Source organism: Hibiscus syriacus, unplaced genomic scaffold (assembly GCF_006381635.1).
Source record: "Hibiscus syriacus cultivar Baekdansim isolate YM2019G1 unplaced genomic scaffold, ASM638163v2 tig00116976_pilon, whole genome shotgun sequence".
In the NCBI taxonomy this organism is placed as follows: domain Eukaryota; kingdom Viridiplantae; phylum Streptophyta; class Magnoliopsida; order Malvales; family Malvaceae; genus Hibiscus; species Hibiscus syriacus.
In genome coordinates, this window is record NW_024063500.1 from 318,846 (window position 1) to 338,888 (window position 20,043).

The window sequence follows — 20,043 nt, forward strand, 5'->3', positions numbered from 1 at the left end:
GAAAATTTTAATCCTTCAATTTTCAATTCTTTTATCTTAATCTCTGAATTTTTCATCTTCCCCGTTAATCCTAAATTTGACAATTTTTTCTTCTTATTTTTAGTCTCGCTGATAACGTTACATGTCACCAAAGTATAGCTTATCACTTAAGAGTGTCATGTCATCAAAATATTAAAAATCTATGTTCAGATATCACAATTAACCAATAATTTACGGATCAAATTGAAAAAATTATTAAATTAATAGACTAAAAGTTATTTTATCACTTTCAAAACTTAAACATTTGCTCCGCACGTCACTGTTTCTTGCCGTCTTGGCTCTTCATCCACACTCGTCTCTTTCCCGGTATTTAATTATTTATTTTTTGAGGTAAAAAAAGAATTGGAAAAGATTTACCATGATGACAACGATACCATTCAAGGGCTTCATCTTTAAGTATTCAGATGCAAAAATATTTTTTTTATTAGGAATATTTTATTTTTCATTATTAAATTATATAAGAACACATGAATAAACTAATAAATATAAATTTGAGAGGATAAAGTATAATTTATTTTCTAAAAGAAAAAAAGTGGAAGAGGATGGATCCCAACTCACCGGTAAAATGGATCCATCACTGCTTGGATGTGAACACAAATGATACAGAATCCAGTATCCAAGAAGGAAAGGATTGCAATCAGTTTCAAATAAATAATTGAAAATAAAACATTCATACATAATTACGTCCATGAAAATGAATGATGTCTGTGTTGATAGGATGTCCATTTCATTTCATCAATGATTAGCAGCCTAAAATTAATTATATAATAAACCCCCATTATACAAATACATATGTATACATGGATTATTATACACGTTCACATGGTTTTCTTGCCTCAAAAGTTACGGTAACTTGGACTGTAATATATTATATTACCCGAAAAAGTGTGATGATTATTAAAATAAGTCCATGTTCCTTTCAATCAAACTTCCATCTCTTTCTTCCACGTTTTCTTACATGCTCTTGCCTTCTGGTCCCCTTCATATTTCCTTCTCCTTGGCCATGGAGCCAATAAGAAAAACATACACAGTATCCGGCAATCACATAAATATAAACATAGTAAGCATTCATGAATAATTACAAACCGACCTATAGAATGACCCCAGTGATAAAAGAGAATGTTATTCTCCCTAAAAGACCCAGATTTTGGGTTCAAACAGCTACATTTATAAGATATGTGAGCATTGTCAATAGGTTAAGGGGTTCTGAACGGACACTACCTTGTAATCAACCTAGACTATTCAAGAAAAAAAATATCACTAGCCATAGAGCATGAGAAAAGCCAAATATTATAAACAATTTATATCAACAAGCGGACAATCCTGAAAGAAACAATAAGGATGAAAGGTCCTGATTCAGTATCAACAACACTTAACAGGTTTTAAAGAAAGTTACCAAGTGTATTAGCATTATTACCAACCTTGGTCAATGAAAACAATCAATAACAAAATGCTCTTTCTCTCTCTCTCTCTCTTACTAAATATTTAATAAAGAATCTTAATCTAGCTAACTAGGGCACATTCACAACATATGGTACACAATTTCCTATTGTTCAAGCATTCTTCCCAAGCACAAATTTCACAACCGATGATGAGTTTCACCTTTTTTTCTTCTTTCCTGTGCTTAGAAATATAAAACATGCACTTTGTGCGAAGCATCTACATCAGGCCTGCATATGGATTGTGCGGTTGAACTGGCATACCTGAGGTGTAAGGGTGGACGAAGGCTCTGTAATTGTTGAATGGATTTGAAGGCTGCTGTTGTGGTGCTGCCATCATCATCATCTGTTGCTGCTGCTGATTGGCCATTGCTGCCATCTGGACTGAATATGGAGCGGGAACCATGTTGGAGGCATAAAAGGGATCATGCGCTGGTTGTTGCATCATAGCACCAGACATAGTAGGTTGTTCCCATGGATTATAGCTAACGTTTTGGTTGCTTCTTCTGATTGCATCATCGTAAAGGCTGTCCAATGTAAGCTTATCGAGTCCTCCGGCCTACAATTTAATACAATTAAAAGTGTCAGTGCAACATGCATGTATATATTATATTATGTTACCAATGAACGATGCAAAAATGCCTAGTATCATAGGAAAAAAAATTGAAGTGTGTAATGGGCAACAGCCTTGTAATATAGCAGAGTCTGAAAGGTTCATAGAGGAGATGACAATAATAAAAGTACCAGTTTGCTAGCAGCAGCGGCACTTTCATTTGAGCTTGGAGCAGTGACAAGTGCTAATTCCCAGCCTGTAGTACCATTTGCTTGAGGAGGAGGAGGAGGAGCAGTAGTTGTTTGCTCTGCGGAATGCCACCAGTTAAACACGAACACAATTTCCCAATAATAAACATACCATTGAAGCTCAGTTGATTCAACTTACAACATTACAAGAGAAATTGCTCAGGTACATATTAGTTTTATGTGGTTAAAACCATTAGGAAAGCAAGTTGTTGAAGGTTCATGTTGTCTATGATTGAATTACTGAAAAGGAATGAATTCAAACTCACCAACAGGAACAATAGCCAGTGCCAAGGCATTCTTCTCATCCAGCTCTGAAGCAACTGGGACAGGATCATTTAAATTCTGCCAAGAAAGACAAAAAGAAGAGCTCGCAAATGAATCTCAGGACAAAAAGATCCGATGTAGCTGCCAAGTTCTCATATAACAATATAATAGGTGAGCAAAAAAGAAAGACTACAAAATTCTTAGATAAAAATAAAAAATAATTCAGATGAACTGCTAAGTTCTCATACAACGATACAGTTGGTAACAAGAAAAGAAAAAGACAATGAAAATTACCAACAAATCAGGTTGTTCAACAATAGGCTCTTCCACTTTCTCCACTTTTTTGGGTTCAGGAGGAGGAGGTGATGGTGAACGTTTCTCCTCCACCTCTGGGGTTTTCTTGTACTCAATGGCCAATACTTCCTTGGGTTTGTCAACCTGCTAGTTCAAAAATAAAATTTAAGACAATAATAATTGCAAACACCACTCTCTTGGCTTACTTTTCTAACACAAACTTAAAATCGGATTGTTTCTATTTTGCATAAACCAATCGAATAAAACTATTTTTACAAATTCATAAGCTAAACAGGATGACATTTACAAACATAAAACATTTATCGTATCACAAAGGCATAGAAATATATAAATTAAATTAAATTGTCTTCCTGTTAAAATGAGAATCAATTTCAGAGGATTTCAAGACCTGATCTTTACGAACTGCTGAAGCCTGTGGAGCTTCTCTTACATACTCTTCCATGGCTTGTAGAAATGATGCAGGGGGCTTCAGCAAAAAACACAGAAAATAAATTAGTTTTATAATGATGCCTCCAAGAGAATTCAAGGAAAAGCAAATCAGTTTCAGAAGGCACCAAACGTGGAGGATCCTAACCTGCTCTATCTTAATAAACCTTTCCCCACGCCCTATATCCAGACTTTTACATACTTCATAAAATTCTGAAAGCCTCTCTGCCTGCAAACAGAAAGTATTAAACTCCCCCAGATTTTGAAATCCTCCTCATTCACAAAAAGGAGATGACATTAGCGATACTGGCACAGCAATTTACCTGTTGGCCAGCCCTCCTGTAAATGTCCAAAGCCTTCAGAGCATCAGGGCGTTGCATCTCAAAGAACTGTAATTGTTCAGGGCATCATATATACATGATGTACTAAATAGAGAAGCAGCTTATTTAGATTAATACTACAGCTTACCTTGTCTACAAGATTTACTGTACCATCACTAATGGCTTGATAAATTTTGACACTTTCCGAAGCAACCTGTTTGAAATGATGAGAAAGATAAGAGAATGTCATCTCCAAATTCACCCTACGAATATGGGGAGCGTAGACTGGTAGTATGTTTAAAAGAAACATACCATTGAAAGTGCCAACCGGATAACAACATTATGAACAGCCGCACCTTGTGGCTGCACAGAAATTCCGTTAATACTCTCGCTAAATAAAGTGAACAAGAATTAGGAGGTACAGCAAGATATGCAACTAACACAACCAGTTCCAAGCCAGATAGATGTTAGCACAGCAAGAGGCATTAAATTCTCACCTGACAACCAAGAACACGAAAAAGAAGCTGTTGCAGAGCTGGAAGCTGCTCAAGCAACTCAGCAGTGTCTAAATCTTTTGTTCTCTGCAAGAAGATTAATCTATGAAATCTCCCGACAGTTCAGTTTCAATAAAATTCAAGAGACTGCAAGAGATATGGTTACAATTCTAACATGATATTGACAAAATTAAGGTGTTCACAGCTTTGTTTCAGTTCGTTAAACTTAAAACCCACAGTTACAGATGTGCATTAATGCATCTAGGCACTAAAAGCTTGAAGGGCATTGTAAACTAGACAAGCTTTCACTGTTTTTCACTGTTCGCTTAAGGCTAGCAAGATGGTTTCTAGCAAAATATCCTCTTTCCTATATTAAGGTGGATTCTTTAATTGGTGATCCTTCCTTGGCAGATAGTATCTCTGCTTCTAAGGAACTACTCAGATCTGGGTGCGGGTGGATTCCTCCTCCAGTAGATTTTTTTAAATTGAATGTGGATGGGGCTTTTAGTAGAGTTGGGAGAGTTGCTGGAATAGGGAGTCTTCTCAGGGATTGGAATCGGGTTACAATTATCTCTTTTTCAGAAAATGTTGGTCCTTCTCATCCCTATTTAGCAGAATTGAAAGCTGTAAAAAGAGGCATTGATATCTTTGTTTCTTCAGAATGGTTGTTCAAGGGCAGACTCATTATTGAATGTGATTGCAAGCTTGTCGTGGATTGGATCAAAGATCAAGCTTTGGTTCCTCTTTCCCTTTCAAATTTTGTTAAGGAAATTGTATCTATTGTTTCTTTTAGAAATTTTATTGTCAGGTGGATTCCAAGGTCTTGTAATTGCGAGGCTGACAAGCTAGCAAAAGAGGGGATCGGGTGATTATTTTGTCTGTTTCAGTTGGTGTCTGTTTCTGAGCTTAGAAGCTAGAGGAGTGTGTGAGGTCTTATGTTGTATGTAAAAGTGTTTTTAAGTCTTATGTAACTTGGCTTTCATTAATAAATTGAGGTACTCTTTTCCTCCTTCCGCTAGTTGGGCCTTACCTTACGAGTAAGGTTCACTAAGAGGGAGGTTTTTAATGAGATCTCCTATTCCTATCAAAAAAAAAAAAGCTTGAAGGGCATTACAAAAGGATGCAGAAGAGAAGTTTTGAAACCTAATGTAATTTTCTATATGATAGGTTAAAAAACCATGTGTGGTTCCTTGAATGAAGCATGTAAAATTTGGAACTCAATACAAGTGCCATACCAAATACTACCTATGATGTTACAGGAAAGCCAATAGAACATAATGAAAATTGAAAGAGATAAAATTGAAAAGATGTAGAATCCAAGAATAAAGATTATGCATCAAAATAAGCTTCTTACTGGGCGGTCCATCTCAATATCATACTTCAAGACACGGAAACATTCCAGCCTCTCCTCCAAGAATAAGGCATAAGTGCGAACCCATCCAGAATAATCCCAAGCTGTGAAGCAGATAGTAAAGGATTTCATAAACAAGGAACTTCGGTTTAATTAAAATTAATAGCAAGGATTTCAAAAGGGAAGATAAGGTACCATTTGGGCTGGAATCATCCTTGAAATGAGACATGTTAAGCATATGGCTTCTACTTCTGCCATAATTAATGAGTTCTTCATGAAACGTAGGTCCACCTCCCTCAAAGCACGATGAATGACAATTAGAGTTTTCAAAGCAACCTAAATGGCAAACAAAATTCAGTCAACCAAATTCCACCAACATCCATGAATTAAAATATAATTGTTAATGATTGCAGAGATTGGCTTCCCAATTAAATTAATGAATGAGCATTAAGCTAAACAATTATAAGTGAAACTTGCAATTCTAGTAAGTATCTGGGCAAAATTTTACTTGTCAGAATTTTATTTCTATCGGAATTAAATTCATCTTAATATAGATTCTATCAGAATTAGGCTTTTTAGTCTAAGTGATGGACAAATGCCGCAGATCTTATATTTCATCAAGCACAAAATTCGATGATCCGCTTCTTGAGAACTAAAACCTTTTCTTGTCTTCAGTTTCTTTCCGGCATAAGAACATTCTGAAATTTTAAATCTTATCTGAAATGTAACATGATGGTAAAGAAGATGGACGGATGATGAATCAAACAAAGAGTCTCGATTCCTATCACAGGTTCAATATAAAGGTATTTTAAAGCTTAGAGAAAGCATTATTATATACAAATACACACACACACACTCACACTCACACTCACACTCACACTCACACACACACACATATATAACAGAAATCTTAGTTGACCAATAATTTCTCTCTGACAGTATAGCTTGAATTACATTTTTGAAGTAACTCATGTTAACTCATGGTGGCACGTCATATCCTCAAAAATCAAATCAAAAAATGTCATTAGCAATATTAACATTTAACATACCACCCAATTATGAGTCCTTGACAACCGCCTTGCAAGAGCATGGATGCAGTAGGCAACATCAGCCCGAGGCCTGGTAGCTGAAATGGCAGCGAAAATTGCTGTGGAAAGGGGAAAAAGCAAGTGTTATATATATACTCATCTACTAAGTTCTCTTTCTATGAGCAGATCAAAACTCGAACTAAATGATACCATCACGAAAACAAAAACCCTGTACCCACCTCTGATGTTTTTTTCCCTAGCTGGACGTTCATAATGGTTTGTGGCCTTAACTATAGCAATATCCAATTCCTGCAAAATGCAAAAATCCATAACCCAAAAGGATCAGTAACATTCATAGTTGAAATAACCAGCTTGATGGTTATCGTTATAGAAATCCACCTTATAATCACTATTGACTTTAGCCAATGAAACGGTGGTGGTATCTTTGAGGGCTCCCAGTGCTTTCCTCAAGCTATTTTGTGTGCCTCCGCTAGACATTCTATCTCCCTCTCAATCACAAAAGTCTGAAAAAGAAAGTAACATTTAAACAAATATTATTTTCCTCCATGAAACATCAATTTTCATATAACCATGCTACAAAATTCATCTTAGAACATCAAATATAAATATTACTTCTTTGATCATCAAAAACATGATCCTTGCCCTCAACTCTTGACATTTGCAAACCACGAGTTAAGATCTAACTATACCAAAAATCATGATCGCCTACATAATCCAATAAGCACTAGTTAACTTTTAGCACAATTTGAGAAATTCCCATAAGAAACAAATAGATACACTCAACGTTGAAGAAACTGGAAGTAATCGATACAGACATTAAGAAATTCAAACAAATCCCCCGTAAAAACTCATTTTCTATGACGTAAAACGAAACCATATCCCGTAACCAAAAACAACCGAACACAAAAAGAAATGAAACCCAGTCGAAACGAAAATGAAACTAAAAAAGCTTCAAAATTCAATCAAACAAAAGTAAACATCTTTGACTTACCACCCAAAGGGAAAAAAGATCTAAACAAAGAGAACCGAAAACCAAAAAAAAGGCAATCGAGCAACAAGTCGGGAGATATATTAATATTCAACACAATATATTGAAGAAATCAGAGAAGAAAGAGCTTAATAAAGAGTTTTACCAGATGCTGTAATGAGAGAGAGAGAGAGAGAGAAAATTGGTGGGTGGAATTCTGGTCTTCTAGAGACAGCAAAGAAAAGTCGAACAATTCTTTGAGTTCTACTGTGTTTGGTTGGGTCGTCGGCGTCGCTATTTTTTATTCATTTTAGCTTTTTTGTTATTAATATTTTTTGTGAATTGCAAATGTTTAAATTCGTTCTAGATTTTTGGTTTTCTTGTTTTTATGATCTGTCAGAAAATACGGTATTGTAAGAAATTGTACTGGAAAATTGGTGCGTGAATAATATGCGGGGGCTCTGTTACCCTGCGTTGGCTCCCGCTGCACCCGTTTTTTTATTCGATTGGATTGCAACAATATTCTTTGGCTTTAATTAAACTATCCTCTTAGCCATTGAACTTTAATTTATTTATCAATTTTGTCTCAAAACTTTAAAGCACTTCAATTTTAACACTGAACTTTTGATACCGATTCTCTTATCATGAATCGTTAAATCATTAATAACAAGATGATGTGATCATTTTTCCTTTATTTTTTGTAAAAAAGTCATCAACTCATTTGGTTGTCAGTCAATCGTGGTTCATCACGAATCACTATTTGTGACATGATCAATACCAAAACATTCTCATTCCATTATGTTTTCTTATCTTTTGATTAACTGTATATGATAATCACTTAAAATCGATAAAAAAACCATCTTAATATTCAACATTCTAATACTCGTATCTTCTCTGATGGTCGTCCAATAAAACTAATTTCAAGATATATTATTTGTCTTTTTGAAAAAAATACTTCTCATCGTTCATTTTTTAATGAGCTCTCCAAACTCATAAAATTTTAAAAGGTTTTCAAACCCAACAAATGGTGGATTCTCTACTCCTGGATTTTGAATAGATCTTGGGAAAATCATAGGTAGATTATTTAGATTTTCACATCAGTGTCAAATTATCATATCTTTTGAGTGTTAAAGATTAACGAACAAGTGACGAAAAATCAATTATCAACAATTTAGTGTTAAAAATGACACATTTTAAAACTTAGTGACCAAATTAATACACTGCTAAGTTCAACATCTAAAAGTCTAAGCGCTCTTAATTTGTTTTTTATTCTATTTTTTTAAAATATGATCTTAAATCTGTAATATATATTACAATGAAATAATCATACACTACTGTTTCTAAATTATATTAATAATAATATTTACACAAGAAGATAAGGCAACAAATTAATGAAGCAGACTGTCGTAGATTAAAAAAAACTTACTTTCAAGTAGATATTAGATATAATAATAACGTGTATTATATTTTATTAAAAATGTAATTTGAATTGACTATTCAAAAAATGGAATTTAAATTTTAAAAATAATATTATTAAAGAATGAAATAAGTCTTGAACCTAAATTATAAACTGACAAGAGAAATAACAATTGGAAGGTTCTTTTTGTTTTCGTTTTATTGTTTTTATTTGTTTATTATATGGAAAAGGAAGAGTGTGGTGAACGATATTTGTCTTTTTAGAACAAGAAGTCGCTTAGAAACAAGAAAACCTAATGCTGCCAGCTAAGCCTAATTGAAAGACAAAACACAGGCATTTTAACGTTTTGTTTTTCAAATGTAATTTCATTAAAAAAAAGTAACTTATACATTGCTTCTGTATTAAATAATTAATTAATCTCTCCTGATTAATCTTGTTTTGTACAAAACTTTGATTAAGACTTGCTTCCATTTCAACTTGCTTATAGTTAAAGCAGCATTTGTAGGAAGAAAGGGTGTAATGCAAATAAAATATTATTTTTTATATTTCCACATAAAGTATGTTTTCTTAAGGACAAATCCACAAAAACATGATACATGGAACTATTTTAAGAAGAGAAAATCGCCTCAGTGACCAAAAAAAAGTTATAATATACGATTTTAACCAACTTTTTTTGGATTTGCCAAAATGATCAACAAAATCGCAACGCGAAATAAAAATCGCAACGCGATCCCCAGAATCGCAAATCAGTTTCCAAAATCGCAACGCGATTCTTGAAAATCGCAATGCGATAGTACAAATTCGCATTGCGATTTTACAAAATCGCAACGCGAATATGAAAATCGCAACGCGAACACATAAATCGCAACGCGTATCCGTAAATCGCAACGTGTATCCGTAAATCGCAACGCGTATGGGTAAATCGCAATGCGTATCCGTATATCGCAACGCGTATCCGTAAATCGCAACGCGATATTTAAAGCGCCATTATAATCGCTACGCGTATTTTATTTTCAAATTACAAAAAGAATATTAAGACAAAATCCCGTAATCGCAACTCATAACCTAAAACCTAAAATCACAACTCAGTCTCATCTCCATCTCTCACTCTCTACGGCGAAGAAATTCGTCCCCATCTTTCGAAGATTTCCGTCCCCATCTCCGGCGAAATCCCTCACAACCATTCACGGTCAGAAATCCCTCACAATATTCAGAAATGGAAAATCAACCTCCGAGGGTTAGTTTTTTTAATTATTTTTATTTTGAAATGTTTGCATTATTGTAGGTTTTTCATATTGAAACTGATGATAAGTTTACTGGTCATTTCAATAATAGATTAACCATTTCACTTAGATTTCATTTCGCGTTACGATTCTGTCGTTGCGATTTTCATTTCGCGTTGCTATTCTCTCGTTCCGATTTTCAAGTTAGTATTTGTCTTTGTCTTTGTTCTGTCTTTTGGTTGAAGTAATGCAATCCATTCAAGTTTCAATTTGCAGAAGAGTCGCAACGAGATAAATGAAAATCGCAACGAGAGAATGACTGTCGCAACGAGAGAAATGAAAAGCGCAACGAGAGAATCGCAACGCGAAATGAAAATCGCAACGAGAGAATCGCAACGCGAAACCAAAATCGCATTGCGATTTTCATTTCGCGTTGCGATTCTCTCGTTGCGATTTTCATTTCGCGTTGCGATTCTCTCGTTGCGATTGTCATCTCGCGTTGCGATTCTCTCGTTGCGATTTTCATTTCAACCAAAAGACAAAACAGTGTTGCAAATTTTAGTTTCAAGAATAAACTACTACTTTTTATGTTTATTGTTTTTGGTATATCTTCACAGTGTAGTTTTTGGTATATCTAACTTGGTATGTTTATTGTTTTTGTAGAAATTTTTTTCGGCTCAATTGACCTTGAGAAATAAAGTCAGCCTGGCCACTACAATTGCAAAGAAGCTTTCACCTGCTCAAAGACAATTGTTTGAGGAAACCTGCTTCGGGCCATGGCTGAGAGTACAGCATCCGGGTGGAGATGCTAATTTGACCCATTTGTGGCTTCAGACCATGACATCAAATCTACCCGACAGTATACAACGTGGTGAGGAAGAGATATGGTTTCATTTTCCACCAGCGTATACTTGTTTTGGGCGGAAGGAGTTCTGCTTAATCACTGGTCTACGATTCGGACACGATGATGTAGGCCGGTACACTCGTCATATCGCCCGCCCATCATGGTTATCCCGGGTTTTTCCGGATGAGTCAATGGAGAAGCCGAACCTACATGTCGACGACCTGAAGAAATTGTTTAATAAGAAAGCTGGTTTCACTCTGATGGATGACGTCGATGTTGTCCGAGTATGCCTTCTACTACTTGTGTATGCCGGCTTTTTAGGCAGAGAGGCCAGACAACCTATTCATCGGGAGCTAATAATATTGGTAGAGGACCTGAATGCATGGAATCTGTTTCCGTGGGGTTCGTATATATGGAAAGCTACCTGGACTAAGTTGTCGTCTGCCTTTGATGACCGCAAAAGTTTGCGGGGCGATGGGTCCAAATACACTTTGTCAGGCTTTGTTTGGGCCTTTAAGGTAAGAATTTCTATATAATGTTTCTAAAATTATAATTAATTATTTAACAATTACTAATTTTGTTATTATATTGTTTGTAGATTTGGATATTCGAGGCTTTCCCCAGCATGCGTACATATGCAATAAAAACGTCAAATGATATTCCCAGGGCTATTTCCTGGAAGAGGAAAACTCTGTTGGATTGGGAAGACTTAATACCATATGCCACAATAAATAATGTAAGTTAACACAAATACTTTCATATAATATATAAACAAGTTATTAATAGTAGACGTTTAACTTTGTTTGAGTTTTTATATTTTAGGAGGCTAACATTCCATTACAAAGACTGACACCCACGGAGGAAGAGCTTGCCACTGATTGGTGGCAAGCTAGTCAGAATTTTTTTGATGGCACGGATGATGAGCAGCATCCACTTCCTCCAATTCGAGAGCCATCACCTCACCTAGAGCCATCACCCGATCGACCCGACTATACACCTCTAGAACGAGAGCCATCACCTATCCCGTCACATCATCGAGCCTCTTCTCCACCATCACCTCATGATAGGCGACCGGCAAAGATGCCACGACTCCTATCTCCCTGTTCTCCACCTCCACCTCAACGGGATGAGTCAAGGGAGTTACGTGATGAGGTCAATGCCTTGCGTGAGGAGATCGGTACTCTACGCGATAACGATGGTGCATGGCGTGTGGAGGTGTCAACTTTACGTGGTGAGGTTGCCGCTCTACGTGAGATGATAGTATCGTTGCAGAATGAGGTTCATACTCTACGCAACGAGGTAAGTTTAAGATTTTCCATATTTAACTTAATGATAAATTTACTCGTAATTTCACTTAGATTAGCCATTTCACTTAGATTGCTTAGTAAATTTATTCGGTTGCTGCCAATTCTGCTAAACTGTATTCTTTAACACTGTGAAATAGTATTTGTCTTTGTTTTGTCTTTTGGTTGAAAGTAAATTTGTTCGGTTGCTGCCAATTCTGCTAAACTGTGTATTCTTTAACACTGAAATAGTATTTGTCTTTGTTTTGTCTTTTGGTTGAAAGTAAATTTGTTCGGTTGCTGCCAATTCTGCTAAACTGTGTATTCTATAACACTGTGAAATAGTATTTGTCTTTTTTTGTCTTTTGGTTGAAAGTAAATTTGTTCGGTTGCTGCCAATTCTGCTAAACTGTGTATTCTTTAACACTGTGAAATAGTATTTGTCTTTGTTTTGTCTTTTGGTTGAAAGTAAATTTATCCATTCAAGTTTCAATTTGCAGAAGAAGAAATAGTTTACTTTCGCAACACGAAACTTAAAATCGCAACGCGAAACCAAAATCGCAACGCGAAATGAAAATCGCAACGACAGAATCGCAACGCGAAACCAAAATCGCAACGACAAGATCGCAACGCGAAACCAAAATCGCATTGCGATTTTCATTTCGCGTTGCGATTCTTTCGTTGCGATTTTCATTTCGCATTGCGATTCTGTCGTTGCGATTTTCATTTCGCGTTGCGATTTTGGTTTCGCGTTGCGATTTTAAGTTTCGTGTTGCGAAAGTAACTATTTCTTCTTCTGCAAATTGAAACTTGAATGGATAAATTTACTTTCAACCAAAAGACAAAACAAAGACAAATACTAACTTCAGGGTATTAGTTTGAAACATATTTTTCTTTGTTATCTGATGCATTTTGTGAACTATGATAGAATAATGACTTGGGTGAATACAATGCAAGTTTGAAACATATTTGTCTTTGTTTTCACTGTTTAAATATCATGTCTGTTTATTTACTGATTTTTGTATTTAATTATTTAGCGGCCCGATAGAGTGGATGCTTTACGTCGGGTTATGCTTGCACGACGGAGTTCACGCATCAGACAGCGTGCACGTGCTATTAAGTCTCCGTACACCCCAATAGTGCGAAGACACCGCAAGAAGAAGCCCGACTCGCCTGTCATCCCTCAAGAGTCCACTCCTATCGTTGAAGAGGCCCCCCCTATCATTCCTCGAGAGTCCCCTCCCACCGTTCAAGAGGCCACTGTCATCATTGAAGAGGTCCCTCCCACCATTCAAGAGCCCGATTCACATGGCGTCATATGTAGGCTTCTTGAGAAACCCTCTGACGTGCCGGACATGATGGATTCAAGTTGGCTCTTGTATGAGTTACCGGCCAGTACCATACCGGTATCTGAAGAGGAGAGGGAACAACTACCGGACACAATTCTGGATAACACCCTTTGGGCTAAGACCGCTGTTGATTTTTATCTACATGAGCGGAGCCAGGGGTGTTTCACTGACATATGCAAGCTCACCGATGATATCTATTTGTTGCTTGATCGGTCTTGGTGGGGCGTATTATTAGGGGTCGAAGACAATGGCTATTTCGATGGGGGGGTAAGTCTTATATTTTTCTTATATTTCAATTTGATTAATTTTTTTTTTAAATTTATGTAAGTCACTAATATATGTCTTTTTTTGTAAAACAGCATATCGATGCGTGGGTGACACGTCTTCTAATAATAAGAAAACTTAAGAAAAATAAAAATATACGATATACAATTATGCCGACGTCTTTTCACGCCGTTCACTTGAAGAATGCACGAAATGAATCATTTGATTTGGGCAATGGACAAGCTAAACTTTATCCTGCATGGTGGGAGGTCGATAAGGTTAGTATTTATTTTAGATTGAGTTTAAAGGTTTTATGAAATAAGTGCGCAAATGAATGAATTATTACTTATGATTGCAGGTGTTTATCCCTGTTTTGGAACGTAAACATTGGATTCTCGTCGAGCTTCAGCTCCCATCCCTTAAGACAATAGTGTATGACAGCATGATAAATTACATATCATTGGCTGATTTAAGAGATGTTATTAAGGGATGGAGCTCTCATTTGGCTAAATTCTTGGATGCGATCAATTATTGGACTCGTTCTGGAAACAAGAAGCCAAAGAAGCTCAATATTACAGTTATTAGAGACGAGACCGCGCCACAACAAACGAGCGGAGCCAGAGGAGATTGTGGTCCTCTCGTATGCTTGGCGTTGGAGCGTTTGACGACGGGAAGCATCAAGTATCTACCTCCCACCGATAGAGATAGAGCTGCAGTAGGCTTGTGGTTTCGGCATTATATGGCTAAATCGATATATACGAGACGCTGCCTACCTGCATCCGTGTTATAAAAATGTCCATAAACAATTGGTAAGTTTATATACTTTTGGTTTGAAAATGTTTGGTTAAGTACCTAGAATTCAATAATTTGCTGTTTGTAGGTTTTAGATGTGTAGAAAGTGTTGTTTGAGCAAATGTTTGGTTTCTGCAGGTTAATCTCAGAAGTGAACTGCGTGAAAATGATGTATGGCTGCAAAAGTTGATTCAATAGTTTAATTGATTGTTTTTGATTGTTTAATTGATTTGTAAAAGTTGATTCAATAGTAGATGATCGGAAATAAGAATTATTGCTTATTTTTTGATTGTTTAATTGATTTGTAAAAGATGATTTGTAAAAGTTGATTTGTGTAATTGATGCGAATATAATTCTTATTTGTGCTTGTTTAATTGATTGAAATGTAATGGTTGATTTTGTTGATTTCAATCTGCATTATGTTGAAGGCAAAATTGACTATCGCAATGCGAAATGAAAATCGCAATGCGAAATGAAAATCGCAACGAGAGAATCGCAATGCGAAATGAAAATCGCAATGCGGAAATGAAAATCGCAACGAGAGAATCGCAATGCGATTTTCATTTCGCATTGCGATTCTCTCGTTGCGATTGTAATTTCCGTGTTGCGATAGTCAAATGCATGCCTAATAGTGATAACAACTGAATAACAAGAGTTGGTTAAGTCAAAATGGTTGGCCTGAGTCATTAATTCAACTGAAAATGTTAAAAGTTCACACATAAAATCCACATAATACAACGTTTGCATTTAAAAATCACCTAAGTTAACAGTCCCAAAAGGTGAAGCCAATTGTGATTGGGATTTTGAAGATGGTTGCCTTTTGCTTGACACCATATGAGCTTTGGATTTTGATGAGGATCCATATTTTGGTAGAGGAAAAGATGATTTTGATGGCACTGGTGATCCACATGTCAACCTTGTATGACCACTTTCCTTGCACCGACTACATGTCGATCTCTTCTTCTCTTCACCCTTAGACGGTATACGATCGTGACTTTTTGGTCGGCCAGGTAGCCTTCTGTCCATGGCTGGTGGCAAAACTGTTTGTAAGTCATCTGGTATGTCCCACTCAGAAGGATGTGGAATAGGGTAGACAATCTCGGCATAAGTCTGTCAATAAACTTCTGTAGTGTAGCAATCCATAGTGTATGCGCTTGAATCATCTTGGTTTAAATGAAGAGCAACTTTTATAACATGGCCACACGGATAACCAGATGTTTGCCATTTCATACAACTACACGTCTTTGCATTTAGATCGACTAGCCCATTTAAGTTATTATCCAGTACTTGAAACAAAGTGTTTGAACATGGTTCAACTCTCCATGACGTTGACTTCACAACACGTTTCGTTATCTTTTTTTCAGTCCATGGTGTAACACGATGTTCCAATGTTCCTGTAAATTTAAATAAACAATACTTAGTAAAATATAAATATGATAAGTTACGAATTCAAAGAAATAATACCTGCATGGTTTCTTTTCTTGTAGTACCACTGTTGAATAGAGGCTCGAAAAAACTCCATTAACATAGTAATGGGTAATTTCCGGGAATGACGACTTAGAGCGTTGATTGATTCTGCACTATTAGACGTCATGAAACCATATCTTGCTCCAAGTTGATGTACTCTTGACCATCTTTCAAACCCGACATCTTCTAGTGTTTGAGCACACTGAGGCAAAACACGTCTTAAACAATTTATATGCTTATTGAAATCCACTTCCCGATAAGCTTTTACAGCCTTCCAGTATGTCCATTTGTGCTTTTTTATACCAGCAGACCTTGATTTTAGATTTCTATACAAATGAACACCACAAAGTCCATGAAAAGCATCTGGGAAACACCTTCTAACAGCGTTGTCAATTGAGTTTGCCCTATCGGATATGATTGTCAGATTGCTAATAGGACCTATGCAATCCCTAAGATGCCCCATAAACCATGTCATGAATCAGAGGTTTCAGATTTGCCAACCCCGTAAGCTATTGGCAATATCCCATTGTTAGCATCCATGGCTACTGCTAATAAGTTTACTCCAAGGTATCGACCTTTCAAATGTGCTCCGTCAACTATAATAACTGGGCGCATGCAAGTAATAAACGAACGAATCTACAAAATAATATACACAAGAAATATAATCATTTAAATGTGAAATGCATGTAACTAACAAAAATGAGTCAACAAAATTATATTGATTTACTAACCGTAGCACCAATGGCGATAAACAGCAACTCAAAGCGTCCATCTCTATCTGTTTTGATATGAGTTACCGACCCAGGATTTTTCAGCTTTAAATTGTGACAATAAGCCGGAAGTTGGGCAAACGATGCTTCTGGCGACCCCCTCAACAATTCCAAGGCATAACATTTGGCTCTCCAAGCTTGAGAATATGATATACTAATCTTGAACCGAGCATTCATGTCAGTCATAATTTCATGTCCCCGATATACCCTGCCATTCAAAAACATTAACTCAGCCAGAAAACCACCCAACACCTTTTTGTTTGCCTGTCTATGGTGAGGAAAAACTTGGGTTCTTGAACATGTATGTTTATCAATAAAAGTCCTAACTTGAAACATTTTGCAATCTTTTATTCTCTTTGCAATCATACGCCACGTACAGTTTTTGTCAATCATACACCTTGTTTCGAAACGATCTTTGCTTGATTTGTTAACTTTTAGTTGATAGCCATCTTCCACACATTTCGTATACAAAGCTATCTTCAAGTCTTCCTTTGTATCAAAACAATCATCTTTCTTGACACGAATAACTTTTGTGTAACAATCAACTGCTTTCTTTGCCAACTCTTCTTCCGGTAACTGAAGTAATTCTGGCATATTCCAGTTATACTCCCGTGGCATTTTCTTTTCTTCGGGGACTTTTTCTTCTTCTTTTTCTTCTTCAGGATTATATGAATTACAGAATGGATGTTCAACATGTTCATTCACAGTCGTAACTTCCTCCTCATTATCATCAACAACATCTTCCTCGGCAACGGGTGTTTCATCATCAAAATTCGGGTATTGACCAATATTAAAATCATTACACACATGGTCTGTTTCTTCTTCTGAAACATCATCAAAATCCGTGTATTGACCAATATCAAAGTCCGGATATTGACCAAGACCAAATTTCGAATACTGACTAGTACTCACAATTTTTTCTGTTGGCTCATCATCGTCTAACTGGTCAATACGAAAACCGGAATTTGGTGCTGAAAGTTGATTGGGATTTGGATTAGAGAAAGGTTGTGGGTTTTGAGAAAAACTTAGTTGATTACTACCCGCTACTGACCCAACAATACTACTTCTAGGTTCAACAACATACAATGTAACATCATCTTGTGAAACACTAATGTAAGCAATGAATCGTTCAACATCTTCATTGTCGGTTAACAAATAAACTTTACCATTTCTCTGATAAGATAGCCTAAATCCACTTAGGGGCTCTAAATTCAATTTATTTGAAACACGTAGCATTAGAGTTTCATAAGTTAACTTTTGTAAAGACAATTTTAGTTGAAGATTCATGGGTAAAGGCATATATTGTAAAACACCATGAACATTATCTCATGACCCTCCAAAACACAAATCTATCCAAACATGATCAACATTAGATGATTTCATGGTTGTAAATTAATTTACTAAACAGACGAGCTGCGAAACTAAAACCTGTTGCCGGATTGGGAAGGATGTCGTTGGATATAGGAACGGATGTCGCCGGAGAGAGTGATAGATGGAGATGGAATGAGTTGCGATTTAGGGATTTAGTTTATGATTTCAGTGTTATATACCCAAAATTTCAGTGTTGTGATTTACAGATTCTCGTTGCGATTTACGGATTATCGTTGCGATTTACGGATTATCGTTGCGATTTACAGATTCTCGTTGCGATTTACGGATTATCGTTGCGATTTACGGATACGCGTTGCGATATACGGATACGCATTGCGATTTACGGATACGCGTTGCGATATACGGATACACGTTGCGATTTATGTGTTCGCGTTGCGATTTTCATATTCGCGTTGCGATTTTGGAAAATCGCAATGCGAATTTGTACTATCGCATTGCGATTTTCAAGAATCGCGTTGCGATTTTGGAAACTGATTTGCGATTCTGGGGATCGCGTTGCGATTTTTATTTCGCGTTGCGATTTTGTTGGTCATTTTGGCAAATCCAAAAAAAGTTGGTTAAAATCGTATATTATAACTTTTTTTTGGTCACTGAGGCGATTTTCTCTTTTAAGAATTATACCATAAATGACAAAATTTTAAATTAATTATTATTGAGTGCTGCTGATTAAGCTTGGAAACAGATATATACAGCCACAGGAGTGCCATTTTTTTTTACAGACTACAGACAGACACGTTAGAAGTCGGTGCCACGTGAAAAATTCTTGGACAAGAACGATGAGTGAAAAGACGATCGTACCCTCTTCTTTTGAAACGAGAAGAAAACAAAGGAATAAATAAAGCTGGAAGATAAGGATCCATGGATGCGTTGAAACCTTAAGGGCAGGATTTGTCTTTTAGAAAATTGTCATCAACCTTCATAGACAAGAAAATGTTCGATTACCAAGTATTTTTTAAAATCGATTTGAATTGTTTAAAGAATATAAATATTAATTTAAATTAAAAAAATAAAAACTCACTAGGTTTAAAAAAGTACATTTTAATTAAATTTTAAACAAAAATTAAAATGTAAATATATACTTCAAGAAGTGGGCCCCTAAAACAACCTTCTATTATTATTGTTATTATTGGCCTCAAAATAATAAATTTTTTTGAGTTCGACATTTTCCTCTTCTTTGTTCTCCATGTTTGATGCTACAGCGGAGGCTGCTTAGGCGGGATCCACAAAGCTTTTTTTTTTCTTTTTTAATTGTTCTTTTAATAAAATGAATCTAAATTTATAAGCCGTTGATTAAGTTTTTGGACGTGCAAGATTTCGTTAGTTCTTTGAAGCTCTGGCATTAGTTGGATCTTAGATATATGGTTCTATATACGTTCCAAGATCACGAGCTCTTTGCAATTATTCCAAAAGTAAATAACATTAAAAAAATGACTAGTAATAATAACAATATCAAATTATTAGAGATCTTATAGATTAAGCCAAAGATTAATAATACCTTAACTAGCTTAGATTCCAATCTTCAAACTTTTAATTTATTATATTTTTTGGTAAATTTAAATTTCATACAACATTCATATTTATATATATTTGAAAAGAGAAGATGAATAATCTAAAATTGAATTTAAATTGTAATATTAACAGAAATTAAAGTTGTTTTTTTAGTAATATATTATAGATTTGATTGATAATATTAAAGTTAATATATAAACACAAAGTTTAGTGCTTGAACTACAAATAAAATATAAGAAAGAGTATAACTGCGCATATGTCATAAATG

At 35.7% G+C, this 20,043-nt stretch overlaps 1 protein-coding gene and 1 long non-coding RNA gene across 2 annotated transcripts; one reads left to right on the forward strand and one right to left on the reverse strand.

Annotated features, from left to right (window-relative positions):
• Positions 1-1,313: 1,313 nt before the first annotated feature.
• LOC120192678 lies at positions 1,314-1,528 on the forward strand. Its single transcript, XR_005522796.1, has 2 exons — positions 1,314-1,387; positions 1,419-1,528. It is a non-coding gene; the product is annotated as an uncharacterized LOC120192678 (long non-coding RNA).
• Positions 1,424-7,776, reverse strand: LOC120192677 (putative clathrin assembly protein At5g35200). Its single transcript, XM_039195420.1, is given in 17 exon segments — positions 1,424-2,037; positions 2,223-2,338; positions 2,546-2,621; positions 2,838-2,981; positions 3,247-3,324; positions 3,433-3,513; positions 3,608-3,673; positions 3,753-3,818; positions 3,917-3,967; positions 4,102-4,185; positions 5,453-5,553; positions 5,645-5,734; positions 5,737-5,785; positions 6,499-6,596; positions 6,717-6,786; positions 6,877-7,001; positions 7,632-7,776. Coding segments are annotated over 16 exon segments (1,608 nt in total). The 5' UTR covers positions 6,976-7,001; positions 7,632-7,776; the 3' UTR covers positions 1,424-1,698.
• Between the last annotated feature and the right edge of the window lie 12,267 nt (positions 7,777-20,043).